Source organism: Protobothrops mucrosquamatus, unplaced genomic scaffold, assembly GCF_001527695.2.
Source record: "Protobothrops mucrosquamatus isolate PMUCROS unplaced genomic scaffold, P.Mucros_1.0 scaffold141, whole genome shotgun sequence".
NCBI classification, from domain to species: domain Eukaryota; kingdom Metazoa; phylum Chordata; class Lepidosauria; order Squamata; family Viperidae; genus Protobothrops; species Protobothrops mucrosquamatus.
The window spans coordinates 225323-241478 of record NW_015386507.1 but is presented as its reverse complement, the minus strand read 5'-3'; the positions used below and the strand labels follow the sequence as shown (position 1 = coordinate 241478).

General features: G+C 56.0%; 3 protein-coding genes across 3 annotated transcripts; all 3 read right to left on the bottom strand.

Moving 5' to 3' along the window:
* Positions 1–237: 237 nt before the first annotated feature.
* Positions 238–2393, bottom strand: LOC107285004 (N-acetyllactosaminide beta-1,3-N-acetylglucosaminyltransferase 3-like). Its single transcript, XM_015813146.1, has 2 exons — positions 1805–2393; positions 238–695 (listed from the first exon to the last, which is right to left on the bottom strand). The coding sequence occupies exons 1-2, from the start codon at positions 2391–2393 to the stop codon at positions 238–240; spliced, it is 1047 nt and encodes a 348-aa protein (XP_015668632.1).
* Positions 2394–4624: 2231 nt separating this feature from the next.
* On the bottom strand, positions 4625–13632 carry LOC114922368 (N-acetyllactosaminide beta-1,3-N-acetylglucosaminyltransferase 3-like). The gene is made up of 4 exons (XM_029283572.1): positions 13453–13632; positions 8500–8653; positions 6457–7059; positions 4625–5082 (listed from the first exon to the last, which is right to left on the bottom strand). Exons 1-4 carry the CDS (start codon positions 13630–13632, stop codon positions 4625–4627), a joined length of 1395 nt encoding a protein of 464 aa, XP_029139405.1.
* Positions 13633–13726: 94 nt separating this feature from the next.
* Positions 13727–14443, bottom strand: UFSP1 (UFM1 specific peptidase 1 (inactive)). The gene has a single exon (XM_015813145.1). It carries the CDS (start codon positions 14441–14443, stop codon positions 13727–13729), a length of 717 nt encoding a protein of 238 aa, XP_015668631.1.
* Between the last annotated feature and the right edge of the window lie 1713 nt (positions 14444–16156).

Here is a 16156-nt window from a genome sequence, read left to right as displayed (position 1 = left end):
TGGACAAGCCTTCCGTTCCCCACCCTCCAGTCAGAGCTGGAAAAGCTTCCTGGAGCAGAAGCGAAACGTCTTCAAAGCAAACAGAAGGAAGTCCAGTTGCCTCCTGGAAAATCACCTGTGGGATAACTGTGGCCTGGAGGACTGACAGTCTCCACAGACAAGGCCCAGAGGCCCACATGTGTCTGGTTAGTCCACCGGTCAGGGGAGGGGCCGGGAGGCCTGGTCCGTCTATAACCATTAAGAGGGGGTCTGGGGGTCCTCTGGGGTCCTCTCCAGCTCCTTCCACACCTCCTCGATCCTCTCCATGCTGACCCCATGGATGCACACAGAGCGCCGGTAGGCCGAGAGCTCGTCCTTGGGGATGCCCCACACGCGGAAGGCCCCGTCGTGCCGGTGGGGGATCTTGGCTGCCAGCGTCAGGAAGGCCAGGTAGACGTCGTCCAGGGGGAAGACGGGCAGCTGCAGAGAGGCCCGGTACAGGGCGGCCAGCCCCACCCGCGACATGATGAACCCCCCTCCGGAGGCAAAGTTGGGGTAGTGGTCCAGGGGGTAGAAGTCCCGCGAGATGGCATACTTGCCCCCCCTCATGACCGTCGGGTGGACCTGGATGTTGCCGTGGATGAAGTGGGAGACGTTGGGCGTCCGGTGGAGGTAATCGGTCAGCACCTTGGGGTTCACAAAGAGGTCGTCGTCCCCTGAAAAGCAACGGGGTATTTACTTCCTGGGAGGGTGGCAGATCGCCCTCCCGAGTTGATCGTTGGGGTGCACACTCAAGCTTTCGGGGTCACCCCCACCCCCTTCCCAAAGGAACGGCGTCCAGATGGAGCTTTCGGACCCTGGGACCCAAACCACCCAGGGGGGAGGGTCAGAAGGTCAAGATGGGGGCCTGCACACAAGGGAGGCCGGTAACCCGAGGGCAGCTCCATGTGAGATGCTTGCAAGCAGCAGTTAACCATGGTGGCATCCTGGGTGAGTCTGTGAGCTGACAAACCTGCTAGCTAGCATGGGTGGGAGGGGGATGTTAATCCCCTCATTCGTTCTGTATTCCATTTGACCTAAAGACACCTCTAAGCTGTTTGCTCACCAGAAATGAATCCAGTTCCAAGAAAAACAGATCATATCTCCAGCCTGGGTGCTTCTGTCTGAGTTAACCCTTGCAGGGTTCAGACAGCCTCTAGGTCAGGGGTAGGCAACCTTGGCTCTTTTATGACTCGTGGACTTCAACTCCCAGAATTCCTGAGCCAGCAGTCATAAAAGAGCCAAGGTTGCCTACCCCTGCTCTAGATCAGTGGTTCTCAACCTTTTTAATGCCGCGACCCCAACTGGTCGTAAGTCGAGGACTAAACCGGTCATAAGTCGAGGACTAAACCGGTCGTAAGTCGAGGACTAAACCGGTCATAAGTCGAGGACTACCCAACCGGTCGTAAGTCGAGGACATTCCCTGCCCGGGAGCGCCGCGCATGCGTGGTTCCGCCCCCTGCGCCGGCCGAGGCGTAGCTGGCAAGCGGCAGAGACGGAGCAGGCCGACCACCAGCTGGCCCAGCCCAAGGGAGGTAAGGCACCCGCCGGAAAAGGGGGAAAAAATGGCGGACAAAAAAAATGGCGGACAGCCTTGCTTGGCAACCCCCGTGAAATGGTCGATCGACCCCAAATGGGGTCCCGACCCACAGGTTGAGAACCACTGCTCTAGATGGACCCAGGGCAGCTTAGCAAGTGGTGCCAATCAGCTTCCAGACCTTGCCTGCGCTGGGCTGAGCGCATCGTGTGAACGGAGCCCCCGTCGGGTGGCCCCTTGCCCACCTACCTTTGAAGACGAAGGCCGCCTGCTGGCAGTGCCCGTGCACCCACCGGAGGAAGCAGCGCTCCTTGAGCGACAGGTTGTGGTGGCACTCCATGAAATCCCACCTCAGGATGTCGCCAAACACGCGGCTCTCCTGCGCCACCAGCTCCAGGTGCTTCTGGTTGGAGGTGGCCCCCAGGAGGAAAAGGGGCCGCAGCCGGAAGCCCCCCAGCTCTGCCGGCTGGGCCCAGGTGCGGCGCAGGGTGGCCCTCCTGCCGCTAGATGCCGGATGGGATTTGATGGCCAGGAGCAGCAGAGGCGCCCCGGAGGGACCCTGGCAGAAGTCGTCCCGGGCAATCACCTCCTGGCACTGGTAGAGCTGCAGGTGAGGGAAGTGGGCTTCGTAGGCGCTCCGGTTGAATTGGAAGGTGAAGGAGCCGTCGGTCAGGGCTGAGATGGTCTGGCTGCTGAGGGTGGCGGCAGGGGTGCTGGGGACGAGCTGCTCCCGGTGCCAGCCCAGGAGCAAGAGGATGGAGGTCAGGCTGCCCAGTGCCAGCCCCCCAAGCTGGCAGGCTCTGCGGAGGGTGAGCTGAGGAAGGCGTGGGGGAGGCATGGGGGCGAGGAACCTGCGCCAAGCAAAGGGAAAAGCTCCGTCGGAGGGGAAACCCGGAGCCCCGCTGGGCTGGTAGGGTCCCTCAACCGCCACTCCCAAGTGGGCCGTCTGCTTCCCTCCTCCAAACGTGAAAAATAAAATTTTAGAACAAAAAGTGAAGTTAAGTGACACGTACTCTGTACGATTTCTACACTAAGCTGTAGGATTTCATGGTAAAATAGATATAAGGGAATAGGTGAAGCAAAGTAGTAAGGGGCAGGGAGAACGTATTTTNAGGCTCAGCCAATGAAGCCACAGAGGAGGGGCCAGGGTGTCCGGATAGAATGCATATAATGTGTGTCTTTGCTGTGACGAGGGCTGGCTCAAATATTTATTTAGAGGCCACCACGCTTTGCAAACCGTTGTATCTAATACATCTCTGTTTAATTTCAACTTGCTGTTTGGTGTTATTCAGTGGGCTAGAATTTCTGCCAGCACGAAGACCCCGTGCCACACCTGGGGGTGGGGTCCTCCTCCGGCTGGCTTGTCAGGGCCCCCAGGAACCTCCTCCTCCTCCTCCTTCCTCCAGGCTTCTGGGCGCCGCCACTGCAAAGGGAGGCAGCCTCCGCCGTGGGGCAGGCTGGGCGCCTCTTTCCTCTTCCGACCCTGCGAGGTGCTCCTCGCTGGCAGCCGACGAACCCCAGCCTTCCCCTCCCCAGGATTGCTGCCTGCTCTCAGAGGCAGGTAGGGGGGGTCTGCTGCATTTCCCCTCCAGGAGACTCCTTTCCCTCCCTCCCAAATGACCCCATGGTATCTCCTGAGTCTGGTGGCGCTTACCCGCCTCCCCCTCCCCAGACCTCTCACAGGAAGGGCCCCGATGTGCAAAACAGATGCTCTGGAAGTCCCCGTGTGCCCATGGCAGCTGGTGCAGAGGCTGCAGGCGTTGGCCAGGGCTTGCCCTCCCAAAATACACACACACACACAAACAGTTGCAGAGAGCCCCACACAACCTTTCTCCTGGGCAAGAAGGGTCCCTCCGTCACTCTGAGCCGAGGGAATTCCCAGTTCTAAAAGTTGCAGCCGGACAGGCTGGTCCGCCTTGCGCTCCCTTCCCAAAGGAGAAATGCAGATTGCACGGCCAGGTACAGGAAGAGGGTGGGGAGAGCCCAGCACAGCCCCAGCAGGGATTTATTTGTCAGGTCTGCCACCTTCAGCTTCTTCGCTTTGCTGGCATCCTGTCATAAAACGCAGGGGGAGGGAGGGAGGAATTGGGCTAGTAAAGTTCCAGCATGGAAATGATGATGACGATGACAATGACGATGACGATGACGAATATAATAATAATAATAATAATAATAATAATAATAATAATAATAATAATGATGATGATGATGATGATGATCATGATGATGATGATGATGATAATAATAATAATAATAATAATAATAATAATAATAATAATGATGATGATGATGATGATCATGATGATGATGATGATGATGATGATAATAATAACAACAACAACAATAATAAAGTTGGAAGGGACCTTGGAGGTCATCCAGTCCAGCCCCCTGCTCAGACAGGAGGGGAGAGAGTGGAGAAGAACCACAGGTGCCAAACCGGAACAAACCAGCCACCGAGGGCATCTGGCCTGGGAACAGAGTAAAAAAACTGCATCGAGAGGTGCCAAGCGTCAAAGTGGCTCCCAAAACATCAAAACGGCATCCTATTGGACACTGATGGTCAGGGGGGGGGCAAGGAACGGGGGGAAAAATGAAACCTTTGCACGTGAACACTCAGATCTAGCTTTATTTTCACTGCAATCACTTAACTTTAGTAAAAGAACCTGTCGCTTCAACCAAATGGAGTCGAGGGTCTTCCTTTCCTAATGGTCCGAGTTGGGGCAGGTCTGACAGTATGGCTAATTTTTGTAACAGCGATGCATCTTCCAATTCCCCGGGGGTGGGGGCGGTCCTATGGCCACTTGTGCCCTCTTCACATGGCCACGCCTGAAGTGGACAAGCCTTCCGTTCCCCACCCTCCAGTCAGAGCTGGAAAAGCTTCCTGGAGCAGAAGCGAAACGTCTTCAAAGCAAACAGAAGGAAGTCCAGTTGCCTCCTGGAAAATCACCTGTGGGATAACTGTGGCCTGGAGGACTGACAGTCTCCACAGACAAGGCCCAGAGGCCCACAAGTGTCTGGTTAGTCCACCGGTCAGGGGAGGGGCCGGGAGGCCTGGTTCGTCTATAGCCATTAAGAGGGGGTCCGGGGGTCCTCTGGGGTCCTCTCCAGCTCCTTCCACACCTCCTCGATCCTCTCCATGCTGACCCCATGGATGCACACAGAGCGCTGGTAGGCCGAGAGCTCGTCCTTGGGGATGCCCCACACGCGGAAGGCCCCGTCGTGCCGGTGGGGGATCTTGGCTGCCAGCGTCAGGAAGGCCAGGTAGACGTCGTCCAGGGGGAAGACGGGCAGCTGCAGAGAGGCCCGGTACAGGGCAGCCAGCCCCACCCGCGACATGATGAAGCCCCCTCCGGAGGCAAAGTTGGGGTAGTGGTCCAGGGGGTAGAAGTCCCGCGAGACGGCATACTTGCTCCACCGCATAACCTTCGAGTGGGCCTGGATGTTGCCGTGGATGAAGTGGGAGACGTTGGGCGTCCGGCGGAGGTAATCGGTCAGCACCTTGGGGTTCACAAAGAGGTCGTCGTCCCCTGAAAAGCAACGGGGTATTTACTTCCAGGGAGGGTGGCAGATCGCCCCCCCCAAGTTGATCCTCGGGGTGCACACTCAAGCTTTCGGGGTCACCCCCACACCCTTCCCAAAAGAACGGCGTCCAGATGGAGCTTTCGGACCCTGGGACCCAAACCACCCAGGGGGGAGGGTCAGGAGGTCAAGATGGGGGCCTGCACACAAGGGAGGCCGGTAACCCGAGGGCAGCTCCATGTGAGATGCTTGCAAGCAGCAGTTAACCATGGTGGCATCCTGGGTGAGTCTGTGAGCTGACAAACCTGCCTTTCGTCAGAGCTCTCTCTCGGAAAAAGGGGCTGCCCGGTCTTTGGACCTTGGCCGGTCTGCGATGAACGTGGCTCCCCTCCCCCTGGTCGAAGGCCCCCAGCTGACCAAGAGAAGGCCGTTCCCAAAAGGGAGGAGGGCAAAGGGATGCGAAGGGCAGCCTTGTCTGGGGTCTGCCCTTCCCCTTCTTAGATAACTCTCCCCCACTTTCTCATTTGCTAGCTAGCATGGGTGGGAGGGGGATGTTAGTCCCCTCATTCCTTCTGTATTCCATTTGACCTAAAGACACCTCTAACCTGTTTGCTCACCAGAAATGAATCGAATTCCAAACAGATCTTATCTTCAGCCTGGGTGTTTCCATCAGCCCATTAAGCCCCCGCGTATCCCGTTCAGACAGCCTCTGGGTCACGGGTAGGCAACCTTGGCTCTTTTATGACTCGTGGACTTCAACTCCCAGAATTCCTGAGCCAGCAGTCATAAAAGAGCCGAGGTTGCCTACCCCTGCTCTAGATGGACCCAGGCCTCCTTACCAGGTGGTGCCAATCAGCTTCCAGACCTTGCCTGCGCTGGGCTGAGTGCATCGGACCTGGATATCTCCGAGACCGCCTTCTGCCTCAGATTACCTCCCATCGGCCGGTACGCTCCCACAGAGTGGGTCTCCTCAGGGTGCCGTCAGCCAGACAGTGCCGGCTGGCGACCCCCAGGGGGAGGGCCTTCTCTGTGGGAGCTCCCACCCTCTGGAACGAACTACCCCCAGAGATCCGGGTGATCCCGGATCTCCCTTCCTTCCGCCGCGCCCTCAAGACTTGGTTATTTAAGCTAGCAGGACTGGCCTAAGGGGTATTTTTAGTTGGGTTTTAAAACAATTTTTAAAATAATAAAGGCCAAATTAATATTTCCTTTTAATTACGTTTTAACGGTAGTATTTTTGTACTTTTGTATTTGTTTTTATTAGGCTGTTAGCCGCCCTGAGTCCGCAAGGAGAAGGGCGGGGTAAAAATATAATAAATGAAATGAAATGAAATGAAATCGTGTGAACGGAGCCCCCGTCGGGTGGCTCCTTGCCCACCTACCTTTGAAGACGAAGGCCGCCTGCTGGCAGTGCCCGTGCACCCACCGGAGGAAGCAGCGCTCCTTGAGCGACAGGTTGTGGTGGCACTCCAGGAAATCCCACCTCAGGATGTCGCCAAACACGCGGCTCTCCAGCGCCACCAGCTCCAGGTCCTTCTGGTTGGAGGTGGCCCCCATGAGGAAGAGGGGCCGCACCCGGAAGCCCCCCAGCTCCGTCGGCCGGGCCCAGGTGCGGCGCAGGGTGGCCCTCCTGCCGGTAGACGCCGGGTGGGATTTGATGGCCAGGAGCAGCAGAGGCGCCCCGGAGGGACCCTGGCACAAGTCGTCCCGGGGAATCACCTCCTGGCACTGGTAGAGCTGCAGGTGAGGGAAGTGGGCTTCGTAGGTGCTCCGGTTCAAGGGGAAGGTGAAGGTGCCGTCGGTCAGGGCTGAGATGGTCTGGCTGCTGAGGGTGGCGGCAGGGGTGCTGGGGACGAGCTGCTCCCGGTGCCAGCCCAGGAGCAAGAGGATGGAGGTCAGGCTGCCCAGGGCCAGCCCCCCAAGCTGGCAGGCTCTGCGGACGGCGAGCTGAGGGAGGCGTGGGGGAGGCATGGGGGGCGAGGAACCTGCGCCAAGCAAAGGGAAAAGCTGCGTCGGAGGGGAAACCCAAGTGGGCCGTCTGCTTCCCTCCCTCCGAAGACCCCGCGCCACGCCTGGGGTTGGGGTCCTCCTCCGGCTGGCTTGTCAGGGACCCCCAGGCGCCTCCGCCTCCCTCTCCTTCCTCCCGGCTTCTGCTCCGAAGGGAGGCAGCCTCCGCCGTCGGGCGGGCTGGGCGTCTCTTTGCTCTTCCGACCCTCCCCGGAAAGGGAGCCACGAGGTGCTCCTCGCGGGCAGCCGGCCAGCCCCAGCCTTCCCCTCCCTCCCCGGGGGCAGAGAGGGAGCCGGGCTGGGCTCTGGACGCCCCGCGGGGCCGGAGGATCCCCCCCCCCCCACACGCCCCAGGCTGAGGCTCCCGTCGGGGCTAAGACGGCGCCTTCCTCGGTCGGAGCGTCTCTCGCGGAGCGGCGGCTGCGATGCTCAGGCTGGCTGGGCGGCGGGAGCCCCTGATCAGAGCCCAGCCCGCCCTGGCGAGGGGGCTCACCTGGGGAAGAGCAGCCCTCCTGCCCCGCGGTCTTCCGAGGGGAGGGGAGGAGGAGGAGGAGGAGGAGGATGGAGAGGAGGAGGAGGAGGAAGAGGAGGAAATGTCCAGTATAACGAAGAGAAGGACGAGGGGGGGGGGGGGACACAGGATAGCAGCCTTCCAGTATCTCAGGGGCTGCCCCAAAGAAGAGGGAGTCAAGCTCTTCCCCAAAGCCCCTGAAGAAGGCAGGACAAGAAGCAACGGATGGAAATAAATCAAGGAGAGAAGCAACCTAGAACTAAGGAGAAACTTCCTGACAGTGAGAACAATTAACCCGTGGAACAACCTGCCTCCAGAAGCGGTCAATGCTCCAACACTGGAAGTTTTTAAGAAGAGACTGGACAGCCCTTTGTCCGAAATGGTGTAGGGTTTCCTGCCTGAGCAGGGGGTTGGACTAGATGACCTCCAAGGTCCCTTCCAACTTTACTATTATTATTATTATTATTAAATGCGGATGGAGAGGAGGAGGGGGAGGAAGGAAGGGGGAGAGGAGGAGAAGGAGGAGGAGGAGGAAGAGAAGAAATGAGGATAGAGAGGGGGAGGGGAGGAAGGAAGGTGGAGGAGGAAGAGGAGGAGGAGGAGGAGGAGGAGAAAGGAAGATGGAGGGTGGAAAGGAGGACTGTGGGGGGTCCTTGGTGCTGCCAGCAATGGGGCAGCCAAGGACGCGCCCTGCCAGAGGCCAGTCCCAGGACTCCCTGCCTCCCTGCCCCTCCCCACAGTCTCTCAGCGCCTGGGCCTCGCTCGCCCCCTCCCCAGCCCCAAACAGAGGCGGGGGGGGGCAAGGTCCAAGCAGGCTGGCGGAGGGGGAGACCCTTGCGCACCTGCCCCAGCTGCGGCTCAGCCCTGTGGAATGAAGGGTGCTCTGTGGCCGGGAGAGCAACTTTACCCTCCGTGTGTGTCCCTCCCGTTTCCCACGTGCCGCCTCCCCTGTCTGGGATGGGTGGCTGGTTGACGGGACGGCTGCGTTTCGCAACTCGGGCAAAGGTGCCAGCGCTGGAGTCGGACAACGGGCACCGGGCCTGCAGGCAGGGTTCAAGGAACTGAGAGAGAGAGAGAGAGAGAGACGGGCTCTCAACCTCTCCAACTTTAAGCTGGGTGGACTTCAACCCCCAGAATTCCCCAGGCAGCAGGGCTGCCTGGGGAATTCTGGATGTTGAAGCCCACCCAGCTTAAAGTTGCTGAGATTGGAAACCTGTTAGGTAAGAAGAGTCCTCTGATGGCTTTGGCCAGGTTTTAGAGTTTATTTTTTTTTGGTATTTATTTAAAACGTTTATTTATGCGCCCGCCCACCTTTCAACCAAGTTTGGGAAGCCCCCCCCCAATCAAAAATTAAAAAGACGCACGAAAGCCACTTGAGGTCCCATGAGGGGAACTGGGAAGGAAGAGAAGGACCAGGGGTGACTTGGTGGGACCTTCCCCTACTTGAAAGAGAGGGGAGGGGGTCTCCATTAATTTATCCAAAGCACCCAAGGACAACGCAAGGAGCAATGAATGGAAGCTCATGAGAAAAAAAAACGACCGGTCTGGAAACCAGGAGAAATTTCCTCACCGTGAGAACAATTAATCCGTGGAACTGCTTGCCTCCAGAAGTTATGGATGCCCCACCGCTGGAAGTTTTCAAGAAAAGGGTGGACAGCCATTTGTCTGGAATGGCTTGGGGTCTCCTGCCTGAGCAGGGGGCTGGACTAGATCAGGGCTTTTCAACCTTTTCACCCCTTGTACCACTTTTAGGATATGGCAACATCCGAGTACCACCAGTCGCCTAGCAAGGGGTCAAAAACTTGAACCCCCTCCCAAAAAAGGAAAAAAAGTAATAAAGTATAGGTAGTCCTCGACTTACAACTGTTCGCTTAGTGACTGAAGTTACAATGGCACTGAAAAAAGTGCCCCCCAAGCCACAGCCGAGCAAGACACCTGCCTGCCCGCCCGGCCGCGCTCTTCCTCCTATTTCATTGTTGTGAGCATTTCTGTTGAGGATTGGCAGTGGGGGTGGGGTGGGGGGGTGTTTGGTTTTTATCCCCCCCCCCGCTGGGTGGTTGCAGCAGGTTTTGGTCCCTTCACATGACCCTGGGACACTGTGACCGTCATAAATATGAATCAGTTGCCAAGCCTCTGAATGTAAATCACAAGACCCTGGAGAGGCTGCAACATTCCAGCTGATCGGCACTTCTTCTGGGCTCAGCGGAAGCACCAGGATCAGCGCTGAGCTCCAACTGGAGCCTGGCACTGATCCTGGCACTTCCACTGAGCGCAGACAGTCCTGAAGAAGCACCAATCAGCTGGAAAGTGGCACTGATCCTGGCGCTTCCACTGAGCCCTGACAGCCCTGCAGCTCAGGCTTGTGCGGTGCTGCCATCGGTTCAGCCCATTCGTGTTGCAATTATCAGCAAAATACCCTATGAATATACCTCTGGGCACTTTTCCACTGCTGTAGGTTTCATCTCTAACATAAGTTTCGTTTCCTATGAAATGCCTGTAGTTCTTTGTTCTTTGTCCATACAATGAGCTCATCCCGAGACAATTCAAAGCAAAGGACTGAATTCAGGGTAAAGGATCTTTTCGGACGGAACTTCTGGGATCCAAAGACTATGCATTCGATTTCTTACTAAATCCCAGAGGACCAAAGAACATTCTCGCTCCATATATGGTAATGAAGACCCTTTCCCCCTCCTGCTTTTGTACACCCCCTAATGACGTTTATAGACCAATAAAAGAGAGGCACAAAGGCTTTTCAGGGCTCTCGCTCTCGCCTGCCATCTCACCTGAAGAAACATGTTTGTCCGTGTGTTTCTCTATCTGAGCGAGGTCCGTTGATGGTGTTCAACGTACATCACCAGTCCATTCCTCTGGAGAGGAATAAGTTCATCCTGCAGGCGCAGGACCCCGGGATTTTGCAATCCCACACATTCGCCTCCCCCACTACTTTTCTAGGATGGTCGCGTACCCCCTGCCAGGTGCCCATGTACCACAGGTGGCACCCGTACCACTGGTTAAAAAGCCCTGGTCTAGAAGACCTCCAAGGTCCCTTCTGGTTTCTCCACACATCATCCTTAATGAGGGACGCCTGCGAATCTTTCTCCTTCTGTTCTGGCTTCTTTTTACAGAGGCACACAATTGGGAGCGTTTTAACAAACTGCACCACACTGATGGGTTTGGTGGCAGCAGAGCCTCTGATAGAAGCTCCACACAGAGAATGGTGAGGACAGCCGAGGTTATAGGAAGCTCGCTTCCGTTATTCAGGACGCTGCTTAGAAGCGCGCATGTGTGCCTAGAGCTCCGAGCATAGTTATTTATTTATTATTTATTTATTATTTTATTAATTTAATTTATATGCCGCCCTTCTCCCGACGGGACTCAGGGCGGCGCACAACATAGAATTTTGGTTTTGTATATATGTTAGGGGGGGAATTTTGGCTTAATTTGGTTTAAATCTCAACGCAGAAAGTTTAAGGATTTTTTGGGTTATATTTTAGGTGGGATCCAGTCCAGGCGAACGACTTTCTCGGTACAGAACTGGGCGCGACGGAAGGTAAGGAGATCCGGAATTATCCGAATCTCGGGGGGTAGTTCGTTAGATGTTCTGTCCCAGCCTACGTAAGTCCTTGCTATGCTCACAAGGGGAAACCCCTCTCCCAACAAGCAGGCAGGAACCGCAAGAAAAAAACAGCCCCTTTTATTCTCACAGACCTGAGTCAATGTCCAAGGCAAACAAACGCAGGCCACAGAAACTCGATCCTCAACACCAGACACGTCAAACACAAGGCCCCGGGGCTGGATGCGGCCCGCGAAGTGGTATCATGTGGCCTGCAAAGCCTGGTATCATGTGGCCCGCGAAGCCATCCTGGAAACAGTGAGGGAACATCACCCGCTGCCTTGGCCCTGGCCCAGGCTGGCCGGGAGCCAATGTACAATTTTGTGGTGGCCATCTATGCTGAAACGCATTCAGTCCTAGCTCCACAAGGCCGTCTGGAAACAGCGAGGAACCAGCCCTTGCCGCGTCGTCCCCGTCCCCTGGGTGCATGCTGGGAGGTGTCACCCTTTGTGAGGAATGAAGAAATGGACCATGCCTTGGCGCTTGCCCTGGTCCCACCCCCTTCTGCCAGAGACCCTCAGATCTGTCCCACTCCTGGTCAGGCCCCCACAGGCACCCTTGACGCGAACGATGTAGAGCTGGCCATGCCCACCCAGTAGGCCGCATCCATCCTGGCCACACACACCCGCCCCCTCGAGGGCAACCGCAATGCTGATGCGGCCCTCAATGAAATTGAGTTAGACACGCCTGCTCAACACGAACGGCGGCCTTCGGCAACCGGCACCTCCCACCTCTCTCCCTTTTATAATTCAGCCCAGGCATGGCTTCCTAATGCCTTCTCCTCTTTGCCGTTGGAGCCGCCCCATTGCATCCCTCTGTCCTACTCGCTTCTCTTGCCTGCGCTTTCGTGCATCCTGGATTTGTCCCAGCTGTTCTTCATCATTGTCCAACTCAGGCTCCCAGCACAGCTGTGTCTCAGCCTGCGTGCGAGTAGAGGGGCCAGGCTCCTCGTCCGACTGTTAAGTCTTGGAGCTCCTCAGAGCCTTCCCCTCCCCCAAGTGTCCCTGCACTGCCCCACGGGATGCTGGAAGTCCCCTCTCCTCAAACCCAGCCCCCTCGCCAGACAACCTTCCTTATCTCTACAGCTCAACGTATCTCAGCTTATCTCTTAATACCCAACCTGGGCCATTCCTGAGGTGAAAGTCAGGAGAGTGCCATTTTTATGACGTGTGCAATTGATGGATTAAAAAGGGCGCTCCCCTGACTTTCACTTCAGGAGTGGCCCAGGTTGGGCATTAGGACATTTGTGTCCCAACCCGTCACACAGTTACGACACCAGTCCAGGAACAATGTGTCCTTTTTTTCAGTTTTTAGTTATTTAGAAAGGGAGTTTCTCTCTCGTTAATTGTCATAATTTTTTTATTGTTACAGCAACCCGGACTGCTTTTTATTGTTACAGCAACCCGGACTGCTTTTTATTGTTACAGCAACCCGGGCTGCTTTTTATTGTTACAGCAACCCGGGCTGCTTTTCCTCCCAAGCCACAGCCATTCCTCCCACACAGGGGTCTCCCACCGTGGCAACTTTTAAGACTTTGGACTTCAACTCCCAGAATTCCCCAGCCGGCTCTGTTCCGTTGACAGCATTCCCACCACCCCTTAAGAAAGTTACCCTTATCCAAAAACTGCAATGAAGCCGTCTGGCCACATCTGTTCTTGTCCTAACCCAGGATTAGGCAACTTTGGCTCTTTTAGGACGCGTGGACTTCAATTCCCAGAATTCCTGAGCCAGCATAGCTGGCTCAGGAATTCTGGGAGTTGACGTCCACGCGTCCTAAAAGAGCCAAGGTTGCCTACCCCTGTCCTAACCCATGCTGAATTCTGGTAAACCCTTGCTGGCTGGGGAATTCTGGGAGTTGAAGTCCACAAGGTGTAAAGTAGCCAGGTTTGGACAGCCCTGTTCTGGCGACGAATCTCGTCTTGGGAGAGACCCACTGGGAGAATAGCTTAACACTGAAAGTTTTTAAGAAGAGACTGGACAGCCATTTGTCCGAAAAGGGTTTCCTGCCTCAGCAGGGGGTTGGACTAGATGATCTCCAAGGTCCCTTCCAACTTTATTATTATTATTAATAATAATAATAATAATAATAATAATAATAATAATAATAATAATAATAATAATTATTATTATTATTATTATTATTATTATTATTATTACTATTATTATTAAACCACCAAGCAGCCAAGCCAGCCAGCTTCACGTGGTGCTAACCCTCCTCAAATCCCAGTCAGATTAAAATAAACCCACTTTAGTCCTCTGGTCTTTAACGGAACTGGCTGGGAGTGCCGGCCAGGGAGGGAAGGCCGGGCTCAACCCGGCCCCAGCAATGATCTGCCCATCCCGCAGCCTCCGGGGCAACAGGAAGCACCCCAGGCCTAGCAGCGGCTCCAGAGCTTGGTTGAAGGGCTCCCCAGGGCAGGAGCCCATCCTGGGTGATGCAGGAGCTGCCGCCCATACTTTGATGCCGCCAGCACGTGCCAAGCAGGTGGTGCCCATCCACAGCCAGTCCCTTGGAAGGGGCTCAAACTGCTGGTCCATGTCCCGTGCCTCGCTTCAGGAATGCCTCTTTCACGGGAGGGTGGAGGGGTTCTTTGGCCCTGAACTGGGGCAAGCAGAGGTTGTAGAAGGAGGCCTCCTCAAAGGAGCCAAGCGCCCGCCAGGAAACCCACCGCTGGGCCTGGGCTTCGTGCCGGCTGAGCGAGCCTGCTGGGCCGTAGTAGTGTGGATCCAGAGTGAGCAGGTGGTGTCCCTCGGGGCCAGAGCAGACCCCCAGCAACCCCTTGGAGACGTGGTCCCGGCCTCCCCCCATCATCACGGGCCCCCCACCCTCCTGAAAGTGATCATACAAGGTCTCCAGCTCCCCTTCCAGGTCTCGGCCGAGGCGGACGTGGAGCAGCTTGCCCGGCACGCCGTAAAAATAATCGAGGCAGAGCGCGGCTTCCACGGTGCCGATCCAGTCCCGCGAGCCTGCGAAGGAGGGGGGCTTGTCCCCCATCTCCACCAGGGAATCCTGGATCTCCTTCAGGGACGGAACCGGCCGGCCGGCGGCTGCTTCTGCCCCAGCTGCCGCCAGCCAGGAGCACATCATCTGGAGGGTACGGTAGCCGCAGCCCCACCCTCGGTCGTCCACACCGTCGTAGCCGTAGTGGTAGTGGCGGTAGGGCCCGGCCACGAGGGCCCGGCGATGCGGGCAGCCCGGAAGGGGAAGGCCAAGGTGGACGGCGGACAGCAATGCCATGCCCGATGCTGGACGGTCTGAAAGAGGAGAAGAGCAGATGTGTGGGAAGCGGAGCGGAGGAAGGGCGAGTGGCCGCTTCCAGTACAGGCAGTCCTCGACTTACGACGACTATGTCCCAAATTTCTGTTGCTAAATGAGACAGTTGCTAAGTGAATTTTATGACCTCTCTTGCTTTTTATGACCTTGACTTTGCTGGTCAGAAAAGGGGACCACGTGACCCAGCATCTAAGCCAGGCAACCTTGGCTCTTTTAGGACTGCTGGCTCAGGAATTCTGGGAGTTGAAGTCCACGCGTCCTAAAAGAGCCAAGGTTACTTACCCCTGATCTAAGCCAACATCTACTTGCTTGCAACATCCAGCTTGTGGGTCCCGAGGCGGCATCGTAAAAAAGGTGGTTTGAAAGACCGGTTTTTAAGAAGGGAAGGGATACGTCTGAGTCACCGGAAGAGGAAAAAATGAGTTATCTTTGCATTCGGGGAGGGAAAGCTGAATCCTCACCCAAGCACGTCACACCCAAAGTAAGCCTTCCGACACGGAGTTACTGGGCGAGGGGTCCAGCTGGCCAGAGACAGTAGCCAAAAAGTTGGTTCTGAGCTCCCCTTTAATGCCATCAGGTGCTCGTCCGAATTGCTGCCGCCCATTCAGTGTCCAAAACCCTCCTGCAGTTGGATGCAGGCTGCACAGGGCTTCAGACCGGCGGCCGGCTCACGGAATCCGGGTGAGGGGTCCTCACCCCCACCCCTGTCCGACCGTGGCCCGACGTTACATCCCCAAGACAAATCCAGGAAAGGGTAACCCAAACCCGCCCAAAATCGTCTCGGACAGCGAGACAACTTGGTGTATAATTTTCATAAATAAAAACCCACCAGGATTAGGCTGCTGGGCATATAAATTTAATAAGATGTCTCTCTGGAATATCTTGCCCCCCCCCAAAGTGAGGTTGGCCCCTTACCGTCCTTAACAGCTTGAAGAGTCCGACTCTGGCTTGGGGCTGCAAATGGGGGGGAGGTTTCACATTAGGGGGGGTTGATAGATTAATGTCAGACCCCCCCTCCCCCCTCTGCTCATCCTTCTCCCTCCCTTCCCATCTTTTCGTTAGCCGTCCTCAACTTACGATCACAATGCAGCTCCAAATTTCCATTGTTAAGTGTGTTTTGGCTCATTTTACGACCTTTCTTCCCGCAGTTGTTAAGTGAATCACTTCACTTGTTAACTTAAGTCACACGGTCGTTAAATGAATCGGCCTTCCCCATTGGCTTTCCTTGTCAGAAGGTGGCAAAAAGGTGGATCACGTGACCTTCGGACGCAGCGACCGTCATAAATACGAGTCGCTTGCCAAGCGCCTGCGCTTTGATCGCATTGACCGGGGGGGGGAGGGGAATGCTGCAAAGGTCATTAACGGGTCACTTTTTTCAGTGCCCGTGTAACTTTGAATGGTCACTAAACGGACTGCTGTTAAGCCGAGGACTGCCTGTATTTGCCTTTGCACAGAAGCTTATAGGGACTTTTGCAGAGTTTCATCAGAAGTACGGTAAGCCGCTCAAGAGTCACCCCGGGGCAAGATGGGCGCCCAACATACTTTTGAAGGGTTCTGGAACAAAGGGAAATTTTTTAGTCCAGGGGTGGGCAACCTTGGCTCTTTTATGACTCGTGGACTTCAACTCCCAGAATTCTTGAGCCAGCCAGGCTGAGGGGAAAGGGAGGGGTTTCCAAG

Bases quoted from the DNA above. Each gene is read 5' to 3' on its own strand.
- LOC107285004 (XM_015813146.1), bottom strand. From the start codon at position 2,393: ATGCCTCCCCCACGCCTTCCTCAGCTCACCCTCCGCAGAGCCTGCCAG. The intron at 696-1,804 runs GTAGGTGGGCAA...GTTGCTTTTCAG, and splicing joins GGCGGCCTTCGTCTTCAAAG to GGGACGACGACCTCTTTGTG.
- LOC114922368 (XM_029283572.1), bottom strand. From the start codon at position 13,632: ATGGGCTCCTGCCCTGGGGAGCCCTTCAACCAAGCTCTGGAGCCGCTG. The intron at 8,654-13,452 runs GTGGGTTTATTT...TCTCTCTCTCAG, and splicing joins TTAAAGACCAGAGGACTAAA to TTCCTTGAACCCTGCCTGCA. The intron at 7,060-8,499 runs GTAAAGTTGCTC...TGCTTGGCGCAG, and splicing joins GGGAGGGACACACACGGAGG to GTTCCTCGCCCCCCATGCCT.
- UFSP1 (XM_015813145.1), bottom strand. From the start codon at position 14,443: ATGGCATTGCTGTCCGCCGTCCACCTTGGCCTTCCCCTTCCGGGCTGC.